Below are 23,116 nucleotides of genomic sequence, written 5' to 3'. Positions count from 1 at the left end.
TGTGAGCAGTATGATATTTTTCAGGGATATGATCCAGAAGGTTTTATTGCATGTTATGAAGCTGAGATGAAGAGCCGAAATGTTTCAGAAAATCGGATGATTGCAGCTTTTGAAGAGGCTGTAAACTCGGATTTTAAAAATGAGGTTCAAGAATTGGAAGAAGCATATCCCAGACGGTGGGAGTATTTTGCAGAGAAATTCATTTACGAAAGCTCAAGGATTCTAGATTGGGAAATAAAGGAGATTATTGAACGAAACCAGGTTGTCTTCAGTAAAGGTGAAGGAGATCTGATGCAGTTCCTCAACTATGATGAATTTTGGGAGCATGTTTCTGCAAGGAATAAAGCCAAAGAAAATGCTGAGCTGGAAGTAGCGGATTCAGTTTCAAAGGAGCTTAATTTGAGCAACGAAGAAAAGGTAAACGTCGAATTTAATGCTGGAACAGATTTATATGAATTTTTTTCAAAGATTGCTCGCATGGACGCCACCTCTAATAATGGTTCTAGTGAACGCATAGACTGAACATCAAGTATTTCACGAGCTGTTGACCTTGATATGGGTTATTCTGAAGGAGCTCATCAAGCAGATGAGCCTTTACAAGATATTTCTAAAAGTATCAATACTATAGCCAAGCAGGACAACATGTTTGCTACAGATGATTGCATAAACAAATCTACTATATACACAGTAGCTGATGAAGTGACCAAGATTGTGGACCCAGTACAAGATGAACCTGAGGATGTCAATGAACCTATGATTGCTAGTAACCGTATGTTTGCAGATGCTATTATCATGGAAGAAGATGCCATAATCAATGATTTTTTGTCTAGATTTGAAGGAGATGATTATGACAGTATAGATGAGTGTTTTGATGCGTGTACCTCCTCAGAGGGGGTGCCAGATGAGCCTTTACAGTGCTATGATGTATTGCTAAGTAACATGGATGCAAATGAGGAATGAGAGGATGACATGGATGACTATGAAGACTGCCTAGATCAAGTTGATTGTGAACAGGTTATTGACAGGGATTTTACATCTATGCTTGTAGATGGACTGCATGAGGAGATAACTCCTACACTTTAGATTAATGTTGAGACTTCTAAGAGTGATTTTCTCGAGGATGCTACAGATGAAGATCTACAGGATAAAGCTGCTTTGCATGATCAAGATGAAAATCCAACAGGTAAAAATTCCTCTGATGATACACGTGGAGAGACTCCCAAGTTTTTTCGTGATGGCTATGAAGCTAGAGGGGGTGATGATGCTAAATCATCCTTGATACTGCAAAAGGTGCATAGGCTTTTACATTTCCTTGGGCAGTGTGCCAAATGTAGCTGGATTTGGATGCTATTCCTAGTGATGCTTATGTCATTGATGTCTTGGCTCGCAGTAAAAGGGAGTCAGATTTCTTTAATGCTTTCTGGTAACGAGCTTAAGTTGCGAACAATCTACGGGATGTGGGTGCTGCACTATGCTTCAGGTGAAGCTCTAGTATAATGCGGAGCCGATCGATGCTCTGTGATCTCAATGGTGTTTGATCCAGGAGATTCTAAGGATATTCATAAGCAGATTCAATATGGATGGATGCTGTTAAATATGCATAGTAATTGCGTGCTATTTGAACCAGGGGTAGCATATTTGCACCAGAAATGCTTGATGTTGATTGATACAGGAAATGTATGCTCATGTGGATGTTATGTTGCTCTAGTATTTGGGCAATTCCTTATTATCCCAGTTGATCCTGGGGGCTACTAAAGTGTAAGTTGCAGATACGGAGGATACCAGATGCCTGATGCAGCAGGTTGCATGATACAAGGTTTTGTTTTCTAGATCTATGCTAAGTCATAAGAGTGTTTGGTTATGCATTCAACAAGATTACATGGCTGGCTTCCAGTTGACTTCTTTGGATAATTGATGAAGAGTGTGCAAACAGAGTAAGGCATACTTGAGCTTGATAGGGTTCCCTAAAGCGAGCTTAATGGTCAAGATGTATGCATCATTAACTGGAGCACTTGAGTTTGGCGAGGTTCACTAAAGAGGTTTTCTAGAATTTCATGCTTGGAAGATACGGCAGATACGGTTCAAAGATTTTTGATGGACAACTACCTAATGATTAAGCTAGAACATTGATGATAGGGTATAAGCCTTATTTCATTTTTTGTAAGTTTACCAATTACGAGAGTCTGATGATGATAAGGAGCTTAAGGTACCTAAAGCAGATGTAGATTGAAGTGCAGTTGGCACAGACCGGAGGATGTGCAGGTTCACAGGGGGTGGATGTCGTGCAGCTCCGTTGCCATGGTGGGAAAATGAGCAAAAAAATGTTAGCTAGCTTCTTTGAAGCCTACACATTTAGTGAGCAGTGATCAAGGCTTGTTAACAGGCCAAGTTTAATATTAATCTATGCCAGATGCGGCTTTAAAGGGCCAATTGATGCCTTAATGATGCCAAAAAGGAGTATGCTTGAAGTGAGCACAGATGTGAGATTATGATCTAGAATTGTAGTGCTTAAAGTTCTCTACCGGCCTGTCTTTACGGCTCATCGATTGGAGCTACGGTGAAAAAGTTATGGCAGTTTGAAGTTTAAGTCGATTGGAGATCCGTACCAGATTGGGCAACTGTAGCTGAGGTGACAAAAATGAAATGAATGCACGGGTCTGAAGTGCGCAGTTTGTGGAGCGTGTCGATCCTTTCTGATCAGCAATCGAAGTTCCTGTTGCCAAGTTATTGGCCGTTAAAGATGCATCGGGGATCGGTTCCATACCAGTCTGGTCCGCTCGATCGCAGTGCTATTTGGGAGTTTTGACCTGCAGCTTGGGTTTCGAATGCAGTAGAGTAAGTGCTCAAGGCAGCAGTGCTTTGGTTGAGATGTATGCCGAATGTGATGCACTTCAGAGAGCACGATAAGTGCTTGAGTGGATTTTTTTTAAATGTCGTCTCTTGGGGTACATTTTACATAGCTACGGCGTGGAACTTTTGAGTTGCTTTAACAGAATGCGAAAGGAAGGCCTTTCTCCAATGGATATGCTTGTGCTTGCACCTTGCCGGCTCTAGCTATCGGAGAAAGTGGTGCTATGTAAATCCTAGGTCGAAGTGTATGCCAAATGGGGTGTCCTTGAGGGGAACCGGAGCGGACATGCTTGGCAATGCTTTGGTCGACATGAAGCTACGCACGCCAAATGTGGTGCCATTACAAAGTGGCTAGGCCACTCAATTAAGCTAATGGCTCGCCGCCCGCCCAAAAGGTGGGAATGCCGCCCAAGCAAAAAGGGTTGTCTTTCCAAGTGTGGAGGGGGGAAAAAAGAGAGGGCAACGGCAACGACGGTGCGTGTGGAGGGGGGAAAAAAGAGGGGGCAACGACGGCACCGTCGTTGCCCCTCTTAAAAAGAAAGCTTCAATAGCGTTTTTTTTAGATAAGCAAGAGGGGGAAAGAGGAAGAAGAAGCGCCGTGTAGAAAAGAAGAAGGTGAAAAGAAGAAGAAAGAAAGAAAAAGAAGAAGAAGAAGAAAGAAGAGAAAGAGAAGGAAGAAGAAGAAGAAAAAGAAGAGGAGGGGAAAGGAGGCGCTGTGGAGAGAAGAAGGAAAGAAAGAAAAAAGGAGGAGGAAAGAAGAAGAAGAAAGAAGAGAAAGAGAAGGGAGAAGAAGAAGAAGAAAAAGAAAAAAACGCAGAGAAGAGCTCGGACGCAAGAAAAAAGACGAGGAAGGGAAACGAAGGCGAAGAGGGTTACGAAGGGAAGAACCTGGGAGCAAGCAAGCTCCCTTTTTTTCGCTCTCGTTTTCGGCTACACTTCGATAAGCAAAGCAAGCGAGAAAGGAGCGAGCAAAAGGAAGCTCTCTCTCTCTCGTTGTCGTTCTCGGCAAGCAAGCTTCATCTCTCTCGCTCTAGTTCTCGGCAAGGAAAAGAAGCGAGGTCGGAGGAAAAAGGGGCAAAGAGGAGAGTTCTCTCTCTCTCTCTCTCTCTCTCTCTCTCTCTCTCTCTCTCTCTCTCTCTCTCCACTCGCGTTTGAAAAGAAAAACAAAAGGAGACTTTCTCTCTCACTCTCGACCTGGTGAAGCGAGGAAGTAGGAGAAGAATGTAACGGGTCCTCAGCTAGTAGAACAAAGTGAGGGCTCTCATGTTGAAGGGCAAAGCGGATCTCTCTCTCTCTCTCTCTCTCTCTCTCTCTCTCTCTCTCTCGTGTTGGAGAAGCCGGCAAAGGAAGGCTTGAAGCAAGATACAGGCTATCTCACTCTCGTGCTTGAGAAGCAAAACCAAGGATCTCTCTCTCAGCATAAGCAAAGGAATCGACCTACATAAAGAAGCAAGAGGAAAGGACAAGGCAGCAAGCCAAGCAAGGGTTAAGGGAATCGGAGCAAGTTGAGTAAAGGAGAAGTTGAGGCTCGTAAATAGCAGACAAGGCAGTGCAAAGCACACAAAGCAGGATAATTGATAACCACTGAAGCTTCATGATTGGGGCAGTGAGCAGAATTGAAGCTTGCAGAATCCGCAAGGTATTTGAAGCAGATAAAGCGGCTAAGGAAATTTTCATAACCGTCATCAGCTAGAGATTGAATTAACATTCTTTTACGTTCGGTGTCGTTAACCGCCCGGTTAACTCTGTAAACGGGAGCTTAAACTCCTAGTTAACAGATGATCCAAGTGACGGTGCTGTTAACAGTCCGCCTTGGCTACCGATTAAGTTGTACATAAAGCTTGACTTGATTAATTGAAGGGTACGGTGATTGCCAGATTCAATTGCATCTGTTGTTCTCATTCTCTCTCTTTCACACCTCTCATAGCCAGAGGCCCGGCGCCTGCCCGGCTCATGTTTCGAAGAGATATCCCGCGACATCTTTGGTGAACCCGACGCGAAACGAGTCGGGGTGGGAGGTAAAGATGGAGATGCCAGAGCAATTAAAGCAGTTCATTGACTTTCAATCAAATGGATTTGATAAAAAAATACAGCAGTTGCAGATTTGCCAAAAATGATGGAATTGGTTCAGGGGTATCTGCAGGAAGCAAAAGCCATGCAGATAAAAAAGCAGATTGATGATGCTGTAGAGCTAGCACTTGATGCTGTATGTGAGCAGTATCATATTTTTCAGGGATATGATCCAGAAGGTTTTATTGCATGTTATGAAGCTGAGATGAAGAGCCGAAATGTTTCAGAAAATTGGATGATTGCAGCTTTTGAAGAGGTTGTAAACTCGGATTTAAAAATCACGTTCAAGAATTGGCAGAAGCATATCCCAGACGGTGGGAGTATTTTGGAGAGGAATTCATTTACGAAAGCTCAAGGATTCTAGATCGGGAAATAAAGGAGATTATGGAACGAAACCAGGTTGTCTTTAGTAAAGGTGAAGGGGATCAGATGCAATTCTTCAACTATGATGAATTTTGGGAGCATCTTTCTGCAAGGAATAAAGCCAAAGAAAATGCTGAGCTGGAAGTAGCGGATTCAGTTTCAGAGGAGCTTAATTTGAGCAACGAAGAAAAGGTAAACGTCGAATTTAATGCTGGAACAGACTTATATGAATTTTTTTCAAAGATTGCTCGCATGGACGCCACCTCTAATAATGGTTCTAGTGAAAGCATAGACTGAACAACAAGTATTTCACGAGCTGTTGACCTTGATATGGGTTATTCTGAAGGAGCTCATCAAGCAGATGAGCCTTTACAGGATATTTCTAAAAGTATCAGTACTATAGCCAAGCAGGACAACATGTTTGCTACAGATGATTGCGTAAACAAATCTACTATATACACAATAGCTGATGAAGTGACCAAGATTGTGGACCCAGTACAGGATGAACCCGAGGATGTCAATGAACCTATGATTGCTAGTAACCGTATGTTTGCAGATGCTATTATCATGGAAGAAGATGCCATAATCAATGATTTTTTGTCTAGATTTGAAGGAGATGATTATGATAGTATAGATGAGTTTTTTGATGCGTGTACCTCTTCAGAGGGGGTGCCAGATGAGCCTTTACAGTGCTATGATGTATTGCTAAGTAACACGGATGCAGATGAGGAATGAGAGGATGACATGGATGACTATGAAGACTGCCTAGATAATGATGATTGTGAACAGGTTATTGTCGGGGATTTTACATCTATGCTTGTAGATGGACTGCATGAGGAGATAACTCCTACACTTTAGATTAATGTTGAGACTTCTAAGAGTAATTTTCTCGAGGATGCTACGGATGAAGATCTACAGGATAAAGCTGCTTTGCATGATCAAGATGAAAATCCAACAGGTAAAAATTCCTCTGATGATACACGTGGAGAGACTCCCAAGTTTTTTCGTGATGGCTATGAAGCTAGAGGGGGTGATGATGCTAAATCATCCTTGATACTGCAAAAGGTGCAAAGGGTTTCTCATTTCCTTGGGCAGTGTGCCAAATGTAGCTGGATTTGGATGTTTTTCCTATTGATGCTTATGTCACTGATGTCTTGGCTGCCAGTGAAAGGGAGTCAGATTTCTTTAATGCTTTCTGGTAACGACCTTAAGTTGCCAACAATCTACAGTTTGAGGAGACCTCATTTGCCAGACAGATCACACTTGAATGGGAGTTGTACAACCTCCAATTCAAGGATTTCAACTCACTTGATGGGTTGACCCGTCGCATGCAGGAACTCTGGGACACAACACAGGGTTGCCTTTTTGAAGCAGGCATCCAACAGAGCTTCGGCACCACTTGCACTGGTTCACATTGATCTATGTGGCCCTATGAGCACTCCATTTTCTGGCTCACAGGTGTTGCTTGTGCTTGTGGATGATTTTAGCAGGTACACTTGGGCTTGGTTCCTAACGCTCAAGTTGGAGGCTTTCAATCTCGTTCGAAATTGGAAGATGATGGTTTAAAAGGAGGACGACTTGCACGTCAAATGTATTCGCTCATATAGAGGGGGTGAGTTCCCTTTGAAGGACTTTGCACATTGGTGCAAGTCAGAGGGCATCCAGTGGCAGCTGACTACTCCTTACACTCCTTCCCAGAACGGAGTTGTTGAGCCGAAGAATCGGACTATCATGGAGATTGCTCGTACGATGCTTGCGCATGCTTCTTTGCCCCGAGTTTACTGGGCAGAGGCGTGCAACACGGTAGTTTACATCCAGAACCCTTCTCCTACCCATGCTTTGCAGGACATGACTCCTTATCAGGCTTACTACGGGCTCAAGCCCTCTGTCTCACACTTTCGAGTTTATTGGGTGTCTGGCCTTTGTCCATGTGCCAAAGGACAAGCGACAAAAGTTAGACTTCAAGGCGAAGAAGCTCATCTTCCTGGGCTATTCACGAGAGTCTGACGGATATCGGTTTTATGATCCTGACGCCAAGACCACCACAGTTAGCCGTGATGTGACTTTCATGGAGCTCTTCAGCACGCCTGCGGAGGGGACAACATCCAAGCGTATACCGTCTCTACCTCCTCATCGTCTACCTCTACACTTGATCTTATCCCTATTCCTCTTCCTATTCCCTCTACACCGCAGCGAGTTAGTTCACCCGATCATGCCATGTCAGTTTCCGATTCTGATGTGGATTATGGTTCTCCTTCGGTGGAGGCGGTCCCACCTCGCAAGGAGAAGTTAGTTCCTGGTTGGCTTTACTCTACGGTTTCTTCCTCTGGAGTCACGATGTCACGTGACACATCCAACCCTATGTGTCCGTGGACAAGCTACAACATGATCAGGGTTCAGTCAGTCCAGTCAGTCTAGATTAGCAGTGATATGGCACTTTTGTGAGTCTATTCGTAGACCGTGCATGCCCAGTCACTTAGTGTAGATGCATATCCTTTGATTGCACACAGCATGATCATCCGTATTCCCTTCAGAATCCATCAGATTCAAACAGGGGAATTTTCCAGTGCATTTAGCCTATTTTCCCTATTTTTGACATTTTTCAGTTATTATTTTTAAGTGACTTTCCAACAAAAGTAGGTAGAGCAATTTTGCTAAGTTAATATATAAGCAAACCCAAGTTAGTACTTTCTGGCAGAAGAGGCAGCAGGAGCTCCCCGCTCAACTGGCACCTTCTCAGCAGGAACCTTGAAGAACTCATCAAGCACCCCTGAACACTCACCCTAGCCCTAGCGTTTTGGGTTCCCCCCAGATCCTTGGCGTTTTCATCCCCTGCATGATTGCCATCACCTTCCACAGTCTAGCGTTTTCCAGATCGCCTTCCAAGCTGCAGACCCACTGACGTTTTCAGCTTTGGTTGAACCAGCACAACTCCATACCCCTAGCGTTTTGGAGTACCATCACAGCTGCAGGTAAACAGCGTTTTCAGCCCAAACAAAGGGGATCCACATCAGCGTTTTTGGTAGCAAAAACGCAGCCCAAAGACCTGCAGATACTCAGTATTTTCAGCATTCAAAAACGCAGCCATCCAGCGTTTTTCCAGCAGGCCCAATAGCGTTTTTCAACCACTCAAAACAGCAGCAGATCAGCCCTAATTGGTTGCAGATACACCCCCCAATTTCAGCCTCAAAAAACGCAGCGAAAACAATCATTTTCAGCCACCGAAACAGCCCCGAAATTCAGCAGTTAGAATACCACAGATTTCAGCCCTAAAGTCGTCGTCGTCACCACCGTCGTCGTCACCGACATAGTCCCAGGTTGCATCAGTCCATTGCATCGTCATTGTACCACTTTGTGGAATCAAAAGTAGACCACTCTCGCCGACGAGAGTGGGGCCTTCGGAGGAGGGTTTTACAACGTCTCTGGTGTCGTATCTCTCTTCTCTCTCTATCTCTCAGTCTCATTCACTTGCACGCACAGTGTCCATTCACTTTGTTGTGATCATAGCAGTTTCCATTCAGAACGGAAGGCTCTCCCTTCCAAAGAACTAAAAGGAACCCTTGAGCAAAGTTCGGAGCACTCATCTTGAGCAAAGCGCAAACAATCATTCCGCTGCACCTAACATTGGTATCAAAGCTTTGGTAGTGTTCTGTATCACTCAAGGAAAGAACCACAAGAACCACAAGAATTTTTTTTTGCTTGTTGAGGTCGCAGGAACCGAAGTTCGCTTGGGCATGTCGATTCCTAATCGTGTTTGGTTGAAGAGTGACAAGAATCCCAAGAAAGAAGGGCTTGTCCAGCCTCCCCTTGTGTCTCTTTTCACTCATTGAGAACGGACCGTGCACTTAGCGGCCGGCCAATCGACGTGAGGTGGAAAAAAGCAACCTTGGTGTGAGCGCAAGACCGCCAAGGGGTACGCCCGTGGAAAAGAGTAGAACTTGGGTGAAAAGAAGATCCTTCTCACACACGATTTGCAAGTGAAAGAAAACCTCAAGAACCTCAAGATCCTCAAGAACCCAAGAACCCAAGAACCAAGACCCTGAAGAACCCAAGTTCCTCGTGCACTTAAGAACCAAAGATCATAGTGCATGGTCGTCACCCGAAGCGGAATGGACACTCCGCATACAGGTGATGAGCATGAGAGAGGCGGTAAAGATTTTTTCCCACCAGGAGATTTTTTCGACTCTCCCCCTTCGCCATCTACGCCACGAGTTGCACTAACTCTTATGGAGATGATGGTCAAGTCGATATTGGACATGATGGCACAACAACAAGAAACGAATCGAGTTGCGTTGGCACAACTCGCAAGCAAATCAGAACAACAAGAAGCTAAGGACTGTGAGCGCGACGAAAGAAACGCAAGATTTTCCGCACAACAAGAAGACAATCGCCTTGTTTTAGAACGCGAACGCAACGCACGAAAAGAACTAAGAAAAGAGGAAGCGGCAGCATGAAGTGCGGCCTTGGAGACCGAGCGTGAAGCTCAACCAGAACTACGAACTCAAGAATTGGTTCGACAAGTACTTGCCTCGAAGACCGAACCACCCAAAGATCGTGGGAGTTCATCAAGTGGCGCAAGCCATGACGCCGATTCCAACCATCCAGTCACAGAGAAGTTGACTTTTAGTAAGTATGATGGTAAGATGGATGCTACGGTTATTCATTCTTGGTTGCATCAATTCAATGCTTATTTTGCGACAACTAAGAAGACAGGAAATAACAAAGTTTTGACGGCAGCTATGTACCTTGCCGGTGATGCCATCAATTGGTACCACGCATGGCAAGAGGCACAACTAGCCGTACACCTAGAGGAAGCCGACGGATTCACGCCCCTTTCCTTCAATTGGGCTAATTTCCAAGACAAGCTCAAGGCACGGTTTATGCCACCTCAGTACCTCGCACGATTGAAGGATGATTGGCGCTCTCTTAAGCAAAATGGTATGCCGGTTATGTCTTTTTCTAATTGTGTTTTGTAGCTAGGCACTCAATTACGAAAATCGGATGATGAACGCAAAGAGGCTTTTCTGTTTGGATTGGACGAGTATATCAAGTACGATGTCGAGGTTCTCGATCCAATCGATCTCAACAAGGCGGTAGCGATTGCTCTCGCACAGGAGATGAAGCACAAGGGAAAGCCTAAGGAGAACAAGACTTCCACAAATACCTCGCAGACTTCTTAGAACCCTCAGAACAGTAAGAATGGTAAGAATGATAACTCTTCTAACCAATCTTTCAACAGTCTCTCAGCAAAGAATTCTTCCAATGAATCTAAGGGTAAGGCTAACACAACTGCTAAACCTAAGCTTACTCCAGATGAAAAGGTAGCACAAGGAATTGTAGGAGGATATATCACGTCGGAAGAGCAAAGCACTTATTCTAAGGAAGGTCGTTGTTTTCATTGTCACATTAAGGGTCACATAAAAAGAACATGTCCTAAGCTTGAATCGAATGAATTTAAAGAACCCACAGCACCCACGTCCTCTGTCAATGCAATGAATGATAACACGAGTGTGCCCCAAGTTTCTCAGGACCCTCCCATTGATGATTCTCTCATTAAATGTTATGGTCGTATGTCGGGGCACCGTTTTGTCATATTGTTTGACCCAAGTAGTATGCATGATGTGATCAGTTTCTCTCTTGTTGAGAGAGCCCACCTCGAAGTTAGTCCGAGATCTCCTATCGAGGTCTCTGGCTTTCGTCTCGGTATGGACGCTCTCATCACGGAGGAGTGCCTTGATGTGTTGTTTGCAATTCAACAAACTGCCTTCACTAGAAGATTTGTTGTTTCTCCTCTCTCAGGATGTGATATGATTTTGGGCATTCGATGGTTTCGTGATACTAACGCTCTCATTGATTTTGAGGCCAACACTTTAACTCTCAATGCCAAAAGTGATTCTCCTATTGTCATTCATGGAGAGGACATTGCTCATTCTCCATCTCTCATTGCTAATATACAGGACAAGATTGAAAGGATTCAAGAAAAGGAGACTCTCTCAGTCTCTTTTTCTCCACAGTATGATACACAGGATTTGCATGATTATGTGAAGCATGATGCTTTGAATGATAATGATTTGCATGATAGTTTGGATGACAAAGATAAGCATGATGATTTGCATGATCAAGATGTGATTTCTCACAAGCATGATGAGTTGCATGAAGATGATGTGATTGTTCACAAGGATGATGTGTTAGTGGATGCTTTTTCTAGCGAAGCTAACCTCGTTGCAGATTCGATCAGTCACGAAGGCTCGATCTTGGCTCTCGAGCCTAGGTCCAAAGTACCCATTCAGGAAGAACCGATCTTGGCTCTCGGGCCTAGGTCCAAAGAACCCTCACAGGAAGTATTATGTGTTCGCATGATTGATACGCACGCATTATTGGAGTGTTTCATTCGTGATCGTTTCCTGTATTTTAGTCAACATCGTTATGTGATCCCTTTTCCTAGGCATGACATTTTGTATGTTGAGCACGTTTCTCTCATGGATGAGCACGAATGTATGCGGAATTTTCATGAAAAGTTGAAAAGTCTGTATGTCAGGAAGTCACATTCTATGTCTCTTCCTTGGCACGACACAGTGGTAGAGAGAGCACATGAAAGTATGAGCACCAAGCATAGGCATTTCCGTTGTGAATTGCCACAGTTGATTGCTCTAGATCATAAGAGAAAGATTCGATCTCATTGTTTGCATGTGTTTGATGAACGGTTTGTCACTCCGTCTCTATGTTCATCTACATTGCATACACAGTCTTTAGAGAAGACAAGATTTACTTTACATGGAATAGGTATGTTCATGGTTTTGTATTGGAAATGGGTTCAGGAATTTTCAGTCATTGGGATTTTTGAAGACGAAAGAAGCATGACTATCGACGAAGTTGAAGCATTGAAGGAGCCACAAAAGACTGTCGCTTTCGGCGTGGCCCAAAGAAGCAAGCGTTGCAGACCTTTATGAAGTTCAAGTACCGCACGACCCACACATCAGAGTGGGCCGGCGAAGAGTCCCTTCCAGGATTTCGGATGCTATTGGCGATCTCCTCGACGCCATACGATTCAGTACCAGTACCTCACTTTGAAAAGGAGGGGATGTCACGTGACATATCCAATCCTATGTCTCCGTGGACAAGCTACAGCATGATCAGGGTTCAGTCAGTCCAGTCAGTCTAGATTTAGCAGTGATCTGGCACTTTTGTGAGTTTATTCGTAGACCGTGCATGCCCAGTCACGTAGTGTAGATGCATATTCTCTGGTTGCACACAGCAGGATCATTCGTATTCCCTTCAGAATCCATCAGATTCAGTCAAGGGAATTTTCCAGTGCATTTAGCCTATTTTTCCTATTTTTGACATTTTTCACTTATTATTTTTAAGTGACTTTCCAACAAAAGTAGGTAGGGCAATTTTGCTAAGTTAATATATAAGCAAACCCAAGTTAGCACTTTCTGGCAGAAGAGGCAGCAGGAGCTCCCCGCTCAACAGGCACCTTCTCAGCAGGAACCTTCAAGAACTCATCAAGCACCCCTTAGCACTCACCCTAGCCCGAGCGTTTTGGGTTTCCCCCAGATCCTTGGCGTTTTCATCCTTTGCATGATTGCCATCACCTTCCACAGTTTAGCGTTTTCCAGATCCCCTTCCAAGCTGCAGACCCCTTCCAAGCTGCAGACCCACTGGCGTTTTCAGCTTTGGTTGAACCAGCACTACTCCATACCCCTAGCGTTTTGGAGTACCATCACAGCTGCAGGTAAACAGCGTTTTCAGCCCAAACAAAGAGGATCCACATCAGCGTTTTTTGTAGCAAAAACGCAGCCCAAAGACCTGCAGATACTCAGTATTTTCAGCATTAAAAAATGCAGCCATCCAGCGTTTTTCCAGCAGGCCCAATAGCGTTTTTCAACCACTCAAAACAGCAGCAGATCAGCCCTAATTGGTTGCATATACACCCCCAATTTCAGCCTCGAAAAACGCAGCCAAAACAGTCATTTTAAGCCACCGAAACAGCCCCGAAATTCAGCAGTTAGAATACCACAGATTTCAGCCCTAAAGTCGTCGTCGTCACCACCGTCGTCGTCACCGACATAGTCCCAGGTTGCATCAGTCCATTGCATCGTCATTGTACCACTTTGTGCAATCAAAAGTAGACCACTCTCGCCGACGAGAGTGGGGCCTTCGGAGGAGGGTTTTACAACGTCTCTGGTGTCGTATCTCTCTTCTCTCTCTATCTCTCAGTCTCATTCACTTGCACGCACAGTGTCCATTCACTTTGTTGTGATCATAGCACTTTCCATTAAGAACAGAAGGCTCTCTCTTCTAAAGAACTAAAAGGAACCCTTGAACACAGTTCGGAGCACTCATCTCGAGCAAAGTGCAAACAATCATTCCGTTGCACCTAACACACGAAGTTATCAGACTCGCCAGACCCTGGACAGCCTCGACGTTTTGCACGCCTGAAGGATAGGTAAGTTTATGATGGCGCAGAGTTTGAAACTTTGTACTCATGTCTCAGATTCAGGCTTCACCAGTTGAGCCTTCCTCGGTGGAGGAAGCACTCCAGCATGATTGCTGGAAGCGTGCCATGCACACAGAGATGGACGCTATCGAGTGGAATAAAACCTGGACTTTGTTTCCCAGGCCCAACAAGCTGAAGGTGGTTTCTACGAAATGGATTTTCAAGACAAAGTACAAGGCCAATGGTACCCTCGACAAACACAAGGTGAGACTTGTTGCTCGTGGTGTCACACAGTGACCAGGCGTGAACTTTGATGAGACCTTTGCTCCCACCGCTCGCATGACTACCATACGCACAGTGTTTGCTCTCGCAGCCAACTTTGGTTGGTCTATCTTCCAAATGGAGGTTTGGATAAAGAATGTGGAGCAACCTCCTGGGTTTCATATACCAGGCAAGGACGATTGGGTCTATCAGTTGTGGAAAGCATTGTATGGACTGAAGCAGGCTGGATGACAGTGGTACCTCACACTTGACCAGTTTGTCATGAAGCTAGGGTTATTGCGTACCTCATCAGATTCCAACTGTTATGTTGTCTCTGATTGCTCTTTGGTTGCGATCGTGATTGTCTATGTGGATGACCTCATTTTCACAGGCTCTTGGACCAGCAGGATCAAGTTGATCATGAAAGCTATGGAGACGCGTTTCGAGATGACTGATCTTGGGCTTCTTCACTAGTTTCTTGGATTCTAGATTTTTCAGACACCAGACAGCATCTTCTTTTCGCAGCGGAAGTATGCGAATGCTATCCTGGAGAGATTCCAGATGACAAGCTGCAGACCGATTGGCACTCCTCTTGAGCCCGGAGAGAACGTATCGCTTCACGATCCTTCCCCACGGATTGACTTGGAGCAGTACAGGAAAATTGTTGGCTGCCTCATATGGCTGGCTTTTTCTCGACTTGACATCTGTTACACAGTTTCTATCCTCAGTTCCTTCAACACACGACCTCGTCAGCGACATTGGCTGTGTGTCCAGCGTACCTTGCGGTACATCAGCGACACCTTGGACCATGGTGTGCTCTATGGTCGCTCCAAGGGTTGCACCTTACTTGGTTGGTGCGATTCAGATTGGGCAGGAAATCTAGTTACTCGGCGCTCTACTACAGGAGTAATTTTCACACTCGGCTCGGGACCCATTTCATGGAGCAGTAAGCGGCAACCCACCATTATGCTATCTTCTACAGAGGCGGAGTATAGAGCAGCTTGCTATGCTGCTTGCGAGGCCATATGGCTATGAAGATTACTGGGAGAGTTGTGTTTCCCCCAGACTGCTACGAATTGTCTTTTTTGCGACAATCAGAGTTGCATTGCTATTGCCAAGAACCCTATCTTTCACGCTCGGACTAAGCACATTGAGGTGCAATACCACTATGTTCGGGAGCTGGTTTTGGCTGGAGATCTTCATTTGGAGTATGTTCCTACAGCGGACAATGCAGCAGACATCTTCACGAAGGCTGCACCAGTGCACCTCAGCGGACTTTGGCTTCTCACCTTCGACTCCTCTGTGTTGTCGTAGCATCCGGTGTTGAGAGAGGGTGTTAGAGTTACACCACCGTTGCTTCGCCATTTTGTACAGCTAGTGATTGTCCCGGGTTGGTCACCCATCGCACATCGTGCAGATTGCATGGGCAGACACTTTTAGCATGTGTCCGGCCGGTGAGCGTGGCTGGGTGCACACATTTTTAGCCATTTTTGCACTAGTTACACATTTTTTGCCCTACCTCAACCTAAGATTCTATAAATAGAATGCTTAGGGTCTTGTAGTCATTTAGAGATTGTGTATTGAGAGCATCATTTGCAGAGCACTTGCGTTCTCTCTCTCTCTCTCTCTCTCTCTCTCTCTCTCTCTCTCCACAGCGTTTTCGGTGTGCGTGGCTCACACTCTTTCCGCTGCTCACTCTGTGGGGTAAAGCCTACTGCACTAATGTGTCCCTCTATGAACCTATGTGAGCCTATTTATAAATTTCAGAAGAAGCGTTACAAAGCTAGAGATAGAGAGTTTGTTTATGACTAGAGATAATTACAGAATTTATATGTGAGCATGTGACGTGACACGTCCACTGTCAGATCACTGAGATAAACCAATGACATTGCTTTAACCTTCCAACCGCAGGTTTAGTATATAATAAATACACCATAAATAAATACCATCACAAACTATAGGGTATTGGCCTCTCGAAGGATGATCAAACAAAATTTTCCAAGGTAAACAGTAGCTTGCAACTTGTACGAGACTAAGATGGTCACATCAAGCTCACTTGATACTTATAGGAGGGGAGTCGGTTTTTTGAGAAAATAAAACTGCAGCAGGGAGGAGCCTCGGGAATAATTTAGAGAGTCTGTCTTGTGACACTTCCAGTTCTCTTTCACAAATGAATGCAAATACTCGAGGATAACTCCAAGTGAAATATTCTAGCATGTTTTTTCCTGTATAAAATGTCACAATAAAAGATCTGAGTTGCACTGTAGAGGAGGGCAGGCGAGTGCTGAGCAGGATCCTTGCAGCTGGTGGCTTGCAACAAAAGGTGCTGTTATTACGTGTCTCTCAAAACTAAATCATCCTGTTGACAGCACCTACATACAAGCGCTTGCTGTGACTGGTCAAATGCAAGATGTCATTTTCGTACCCCAGGTGTGTGCACCAATATTCATATTCTTTGTATTGATGTATGATAAATAATGTGCCCTCTGAGCAACGTAGTGGTGCGTAACCTTTCCTTGTCAGGTTGACATACATCATCAAAGGAAGGCAATACTCTATTCTGATGCTCGGGCAACCCTTGAAGCAAACGAGGTACCATTCACAAGGTTATTTAGCAGGCCTGATCCATAATATTAGATATCTCAAAACAAGTTCCTAACTTTCTGAGATGTAACAATTTATCAATTATTATTTCTCTACCATCGTTTTTGCATCTTCATGAGATTGGGACTGAGGTCAAAACTTGTTTGTAGGTGTCTAATATGGCAGGGGGAGAAGAGCATCTAGCATACCTAACTGGAGCTAAACAAGGTGCAACTAGGTGTGTCTTCATCGTGATGCTTTCAGAGAGAGTGCTAATTTTTCTGTTATTGCAAGCCCTACTGGTTGCTTGTAATCTGATGAAAATGGCATCTGGGCAGGCATGCCTTAATAGAACCTATGGCAGTCGGTATGAAACATTAAGGTTAAAAAATTGCGCTAGACGTGTCCTTTCAAAGAACATTAATCATGAAGTGGGAGTTTCTTGATAAAACACATTTAACTTTGGGCGTTTTATGCTTGACCAGTATGTTTAGGACCTTATTTCTTAATAAGCCTGTCATTTTATGGCAGTTTAACTTTTGCACTTGTTGTTCATTGTGTGTTTTGTTAATGCATGCGTAAGGTTTCTCCCTAAAAGAGAAGAATGGTGATATTTCCACTTACATTGGGTGATTCTGGGAGTGCAAAGCTATCTAGCATTCTTGAATTTGGTGTCCCAGATGGAGACGTTTCCAGACAGGACTCTTACAATTGTCAACACTTGTTCGAAGTGTTACGATCGACACAACACACATTCTCAGAGGAGAGTGGGACTACTCGCTTGTACTATCCTGTAGAGCAGGTAAAGTTCGGAGGAGAGCATAGTTGAAGAGATTAATCCATTTAACATGCTGTTATCTGTGAAGTGAGGTTTGGTGGCTAGCTAGGTGGGAGTATATGTTTTCCATGGTGGAACGGAAGACCATTCCTATGAACATCGACTCATAAGCAATTGCTGACGATGTCAGATGCAGGTAAAAATTAAATTACATTGCTACAGTCAGGATGGGGAGCAGGAATTAGTAGGAGTTGTAAGGCTGTTCAAAGTTTAGATTATGCAATTATAATTTAAAGCCCTCGGAAAGAAAAATAGGTAGAGCCTTAAATATCGAACAAAAGCTTATTTCTGCTGGACATCATGGCGGGCCCAAGTTGGAGATGCAGACATTAATGTTACATTGTTTTGTTTCATACTTTACAGTGATGAGTTTCGAATGAAGAAGATCCATCTTGCACTCCTAGTATAATTGCACCAGAACGTGTTTCATAATCTCCCAAAAACTGAGCTGTTTGGTGTAATCTATACACACCCCCAAGGGACGAAGCAGCACAGTGGACTCACTGAAGGATATGCGAATTATGTTGATATTGGAGCGAACAGAACTACATGTCAGCCATAGTAGCACCATATCAAGGTTCACTACTCACCTGTCAGAATCTACTAAGCTCTCGAGGAACAAGAAATCTTGACTTGAACCATTTTTGCACTAAATATTATCAAGGTCCACTCAACTCCCCAAATCCATGCCATCATCATCAGGCAATGAATGCTGGCAGCTGCAACTAGTTGGCAAGCTTTATATCTAAATAATAGCATAACACAATGTCAAAATATAATCGAACATCTTGATGCCGGTTTACTTAATGCTTAGTGAAAAACTTAATGCTGTGCTTGCTTTGAAATCAATTACCTTCTTAAGGTTAGAAAAGCATGAACTTATTTCTTGAAAGCGAGGTTAAATTATTTGCTCAAAACACAAAAGAGCACACACAAAAAAGGGATAATGAAGCAAGACTAATTCAACATTGATCAAGCGCTCTTTTTTCCCCCTTAATGAAAGAGAAAGCAGACAAAGATCTTGCATACCATAAATGCACACTTTTTTAGGATTGAGTCAGATTTGATAAATGTATCGGTCCCTGGACTTACACAAGAGAGACTTTGCCTTCACATGTATATAGTAATGCCTTTTGGCCTTACAAATACTTTCTAATAGTTCATGTACCATGCATTCAGAAGGTACCTTCAAAAATGCCTTGAGGTATTCATGGATGACCTATTCATGCCATTCAAAGCAGCAAAGATCACATTAACCAGTTGATTATAATCTTTTGTTCGGTTGCTATTGACACCTAATGCTCGCCTGAGAAGCCATCTAGAAAAGTATAGGCTTCCTTGCTTGGCATGCAATGGAGGCCGAGGAGGCAGGGGTGGCTTGCACACCAGAGGAGAGGGAACCAGATAGAGGCTACTATGGGGACCATTTAGTAGAGCTGGGGGGGCATCACGGTCTCGTTATTTATAACGAGATGGCACAATGGTCGGGATCAGGAGGCTTGGCATGCTTTCCACATGGAGGGCTGCAGATGAGCTCCCAACAACACTCTCTATCTTTGCTCCACTCTTGAGGAACAATCTTTGTGGCAGGTTGGCATGTAGGCCATCCCTCCTGTATCACAATCATCCTGCTGACTGAAGCCATCTCAAAGCAAAGTGCTGGGTCTGTGAGTGTGGACCAAGCTGCAACACCCCAAGTGTACTGGCTGGCTATAGAAAGTGCAGGCAGCAGCCGAAGAATCCGAAGCCAAACGTGCTGTGCCATGGGGTAGCCCCACAGACAGTGACGTTGGGTCTCAAGTGGATGGTCACAAGCAGCACATACCACCGAGAGGCCATTGTGTACCAACCAACTTCCGATTGCAGTTAGCTAGAGGGGCAACTAGCCACTGGAAAATGGTGACTCTCATTGGCTGTTTGCTGTCCCACAAGCGCTCCCAAAAATGTGCAAAGAAATCGGACGTAAGACCCTCTTGAAGCCTCTTCCTGCGAGTGATCCGCGGTAGCAGGACCCCGGGGGATTCACTAGTAGTACTAGGAAGACGTCAAAACTGCAATTTTACCCCCTATATATGGGACCCTCCTTTGTAAAATCTACCTTTTTGGCCTTATAAACCCCCCCTATTGTACACTCATGTGACATCATACGGTAATCCTTAATGAAGACCCCGGGAGTAGGACGAGCCTCTCTCGGCATGGTCAGTATGTGGCGACTCAGCCAAGCTATGAATTGGAAGAAAGGGGTCCTCTATCGGTTGGAGTAAAAGGATCCCGCCAAAACCACTCCCGGGTCCCGCTGCACTCGCATTCCAAGCCCTTAGCCGCCATTGGCTTGACTTAAGATCTGACGGGTCAGGGTCTATGACACAAGTCCTCCCACTGGTGCCCACAACTAGGATCCGTTGAAAGCAACACTTGGCCACCTCTGGTGCCTTGGTAGTGACTGTGTGGAGGTGATCCTCTTTATGAACCTCAAAGAACATGCAGGAGCTTGTGGCTGAGCAAGCCCGAACTGAAATGAGGACATCTAGTCTCAAGAAAGCTCCCATCCAATAGGGAGCTTCCAGCTCAAGAGGGTTGTGCCACTTTGCAAGTATAGCCTCTACAAGATCCTCTACAATCCCCTCATGTCTCGCAGCTGAATGCCCTGAAATCTCCTCAGGAAGTACACATGCTGTACAATCCCCTCATGTCTCCTCAGCTGAATGCTCTGAATCTCCTCAGGAAGTATTGTAAACTGCAGCCAGTCCCCAAAAGTGCGGGTTGGACCCTCTGCCATGGGACCCTAAGAGACATGAGGTTTGCTATCAACCATGTGGCCTTGCTGTGTGCTGACCATAGGGTTTCATACAAGTGGCTACCTCAAATGCTCCTCTATGCATGTGGACTAGTGTTGCTCAAGGACACTATGCAACTGCTTTCAAGGCCGAAGCAGGATCATAGCAAAGTGGTCATCCCATCTCCTGCTCAGGCCTACTCTACACATCTCTGTGAAAATCCAGTAGGTGGAGGGCCTCCATGGGCCGCCCATCTGTGGGACCCAGGCACGAATCCGGTTCAGCAATAGCTCCTTCCATGCCTCCTCCCCTGGAAGGAGACATCACACAACAAGCTTCCAAAGGAAGCTCTACTCTGCTGTGTTAGGTCAATGATCCCCAACCCTCCTTGAGAGCAAGGTAAAGCAATGACCTGCCAGAAGACTTTGGTTCGAGCTGACTATGTGTCTCGCCGTGACCACAACAGTTTCCTGATCAACCTCTCCAACTTGTTGATGCAAGAACTTGAGAAAATCCAGCAAGACGTGATGTACCACATAGTAGCCAAAAGCACCTGGCTGGCCACTACAACCCTGATAGCAAGAGGAAGTTGTGATAAACTCCAATGGAGCAATTTTCTCCTGATGGAAAGGAGGAGAGGAGCAAACTGTTACTCTGGTGACAGATCCAAACCAACCTAACAGCCCAAGTACTGTACTGGTGTCCTTGAGAGGATCCACCTAGAGCCCTCTCTAGATGACCAATCAGGCATGGGAGCACTACCAACCCAGAACGCCACTGTCTTCTGCCAGTTAATCAATGCTACAGAATACCTCATAAGAGGTTGCTCATACCTGTGCAAGTTGGCCTCCCGGCCCTCCTAAAACATGCCTGAGCCATCAGGTAACTCAGCGTCCAAAAGCTCATCTCCCCGAATAGTTAGTTGCATTCCATGCAAGCCAACCTCCGGTGAGGTCACAAATTTGCCCATCGCCCCAACATAGACAAGGAACAGGAAGGGGGCAGCCGTGTCGTATCGATAGTGTGAGCATGAAACGTTCCCCTCTTCCCCCAACAAACAACACCTGACCGTGTCCACACTTGTAGAGAGCTGACACTCCCCTAATCCATGCATCTGAAAAGCCCATCCGGCGTATAGTGCCCTCAAGGAAGGCCCAGTCAACTTTGTCATACTCCTCAAAATCGAGGAGTACCCTCAAGGAAGGCCCAATCAACTTTGTCGTACTCCTCCTCAAAATCGAGGAGTACCACACGATCCTCTCCTCAAAGACGAGCGAGAGCAGTCACCTTCCAAAGGTGAAAATGTTGTCAAGGATGCTACGCTCCTTGACAAAGCCCGTCTGTGTCTCATGTATGATGCTCTCAAGTAGTGAATGAATTCTCAAACTCAGAGACTTTGCTTAAATTTTGTAGGCTGAGTTGAGAATGGTGATGGGTCTCCACTCCAAGGAGCCTCCCTCCTTGGGGATAAGATATACCAAACCCTTACTCATGCTATATGGCATTTCCCTAGTGTGCAAAATGTGCCGGTAAGCACTACACCAAGAATGTCCCAGTACTCCAAGAAGAAGTTGGGAGTCAAACCATTCTCCCCTAGGCAATTACCGTAGGGAAGTGCTGTGAGGGCCTTTGGAAGCTCCTCTGGCTAGAGAGGGCTCTCAAGCCTACGATGCATCTCCTCAGTGACTAAACAAGGCATATATGCCCACACCTGCTCTCTGCATGCATCCTGACGCCTTTGATTCTGGCTCTTCAGCTATAAGAACTCACGGTAAAAGTCAGTAGCAACTACGCACATATCCTCGAGCTTCGTAGCAATAGATTGATTGGGCCTCCTCAAGTGGCAAACATTGGTGTGCGCATGTTGAGGACCCACAATCTCAAAGAACTCACTAGTAACTCTGTCGCCCATTCGAGTCCACTGAGATGCTTGACGATGGAAGACAAACTCGTGGCGTTGCTCCTCAATGGTGATCAGGTCTTGCCGAGCATGTTGCATCTGTTTCTCCGTCGAGGGACTGCCTGCATGATGCTCTTGTATCTACTATAAGGAAGCAATGCCCCATTGGAGCCATTTTTCCTCCTCTCTGGTCGCGCAGCCAATTTAGCTATAGACTCTTGGAGGAAGAAACGACTAAGCTTTGCAAGGCCAGTGGCCGCTCTAGCAGGGGGTTCCCCCTATGTGTCCATACTTGCTGTCCAAAGCACCACAACTTGCCTTTGAGCTTTGTATCCAACAAAGTGCTCTCTGGGATGCGTAGCATGACATATCACTCCTCTGTCTATCTTACACAGTAAGAATCACTAGCACATGATCAGAAGCTGCATTGATTATGGCTTGAGAGGAGGAAGGTTTGGACATTATTGATCCAGAGATGCAGAGTGATGCATTGCTTCCCAAGGTCATAGTTGTAGCGTAGATAGTTTGTCGTGCTTTCTACAGTGAGTGCTCCTCAGTGCAATGTGCGTGACAATCTCACTCAAAACAGACTGAAAACAGGAAACAATAGACAACGACTGAACTCACGGAGACACAACAACAACAGTAGACCACAACAAATGACTCGACTATCTCAAAGACTGATACAGACTTTTGCGTGGCAGCACACTCAGCTCCAGCCCAGGACTCTCAGGTACAATGGGGTGTCGAGGCTCAGATGTGCAGAGATGGTGAATAAGTGCTCTGTGTATAGGCTCACACTAGACGACTGCGTCGGTGGACCAGAGGTGAAGAAGATAATCCCGATGACCAACCGCTACTACTCATATGTACCACCATAAAGAGCCACCAACGGCTCATAAATGTCAGCCACGTGGTGACCTGGCCACGATGTCCACTAGACCAGTCCGTATCTTTGCTGCCACGTGTCACTGCCAAGCCCAGAGAGTCCGTCCATTGTGAACCAGCCTAGACCAACTGCCACGTGTCACTGC

The 23,116-nt window shown here is 45.2% G+C and overlaps 1 protein-coding gene across 7 annotated transcripts in view; it reads left to right on the top strand.

Moving 5' to 3' along the window:
* LOC147420003 (uncharacterized) overlaps nt 1-23,116 on the top strand; it is a 193,569-nt gene that overhangs the window by 35,874 nt on the left and 134,579 nt on the right. For all 7 annotated transcript variants that reach the window (XR_015187062.1, XR_015187063.1, XM_086505179.1 and 4 more), the window contains exons 2-4: nt 16,252-16,414; nt 16,508-16,576; nt 16,738-16,805. Coding sequence is in view for 5 of the 7 variants with exons in the window: in XM_086505179.1 (XP_086361305.1) it covers nt 16,252-16,414; nt 16,508-16,576; nt 16,738-16,805 (300 nt within the window). In the remaining 2 variants the exon portion in view is untranslated. The remainder of the gene's footprint in view (nt 1-16,251; nt 16,415-16,507; nt 16,577-16,737; nt 16,806-23,116) is intronic.

The sequence above is a fragment of the Adiantum capillus-veneris genome, chromosome 28 (genome assembly GCF_014529385.1).
Source record: "Adiantum capillus-veneris isolate H3 chromosome 28, ASM1452938v2, whole genome shotgun sequence".
NCBI lineage: Eukaryota > Viridiplantae > Streptophyta > Polypodiopsida > Polypodiales > Pteridaceae > Adiantum > Adiantum capillus-veneris.
The sequence above is the reverse complement of the archived record's forward strand: the minus strand, read 5'-3'. Positions and strand labels throughout refer to the sequence as shown.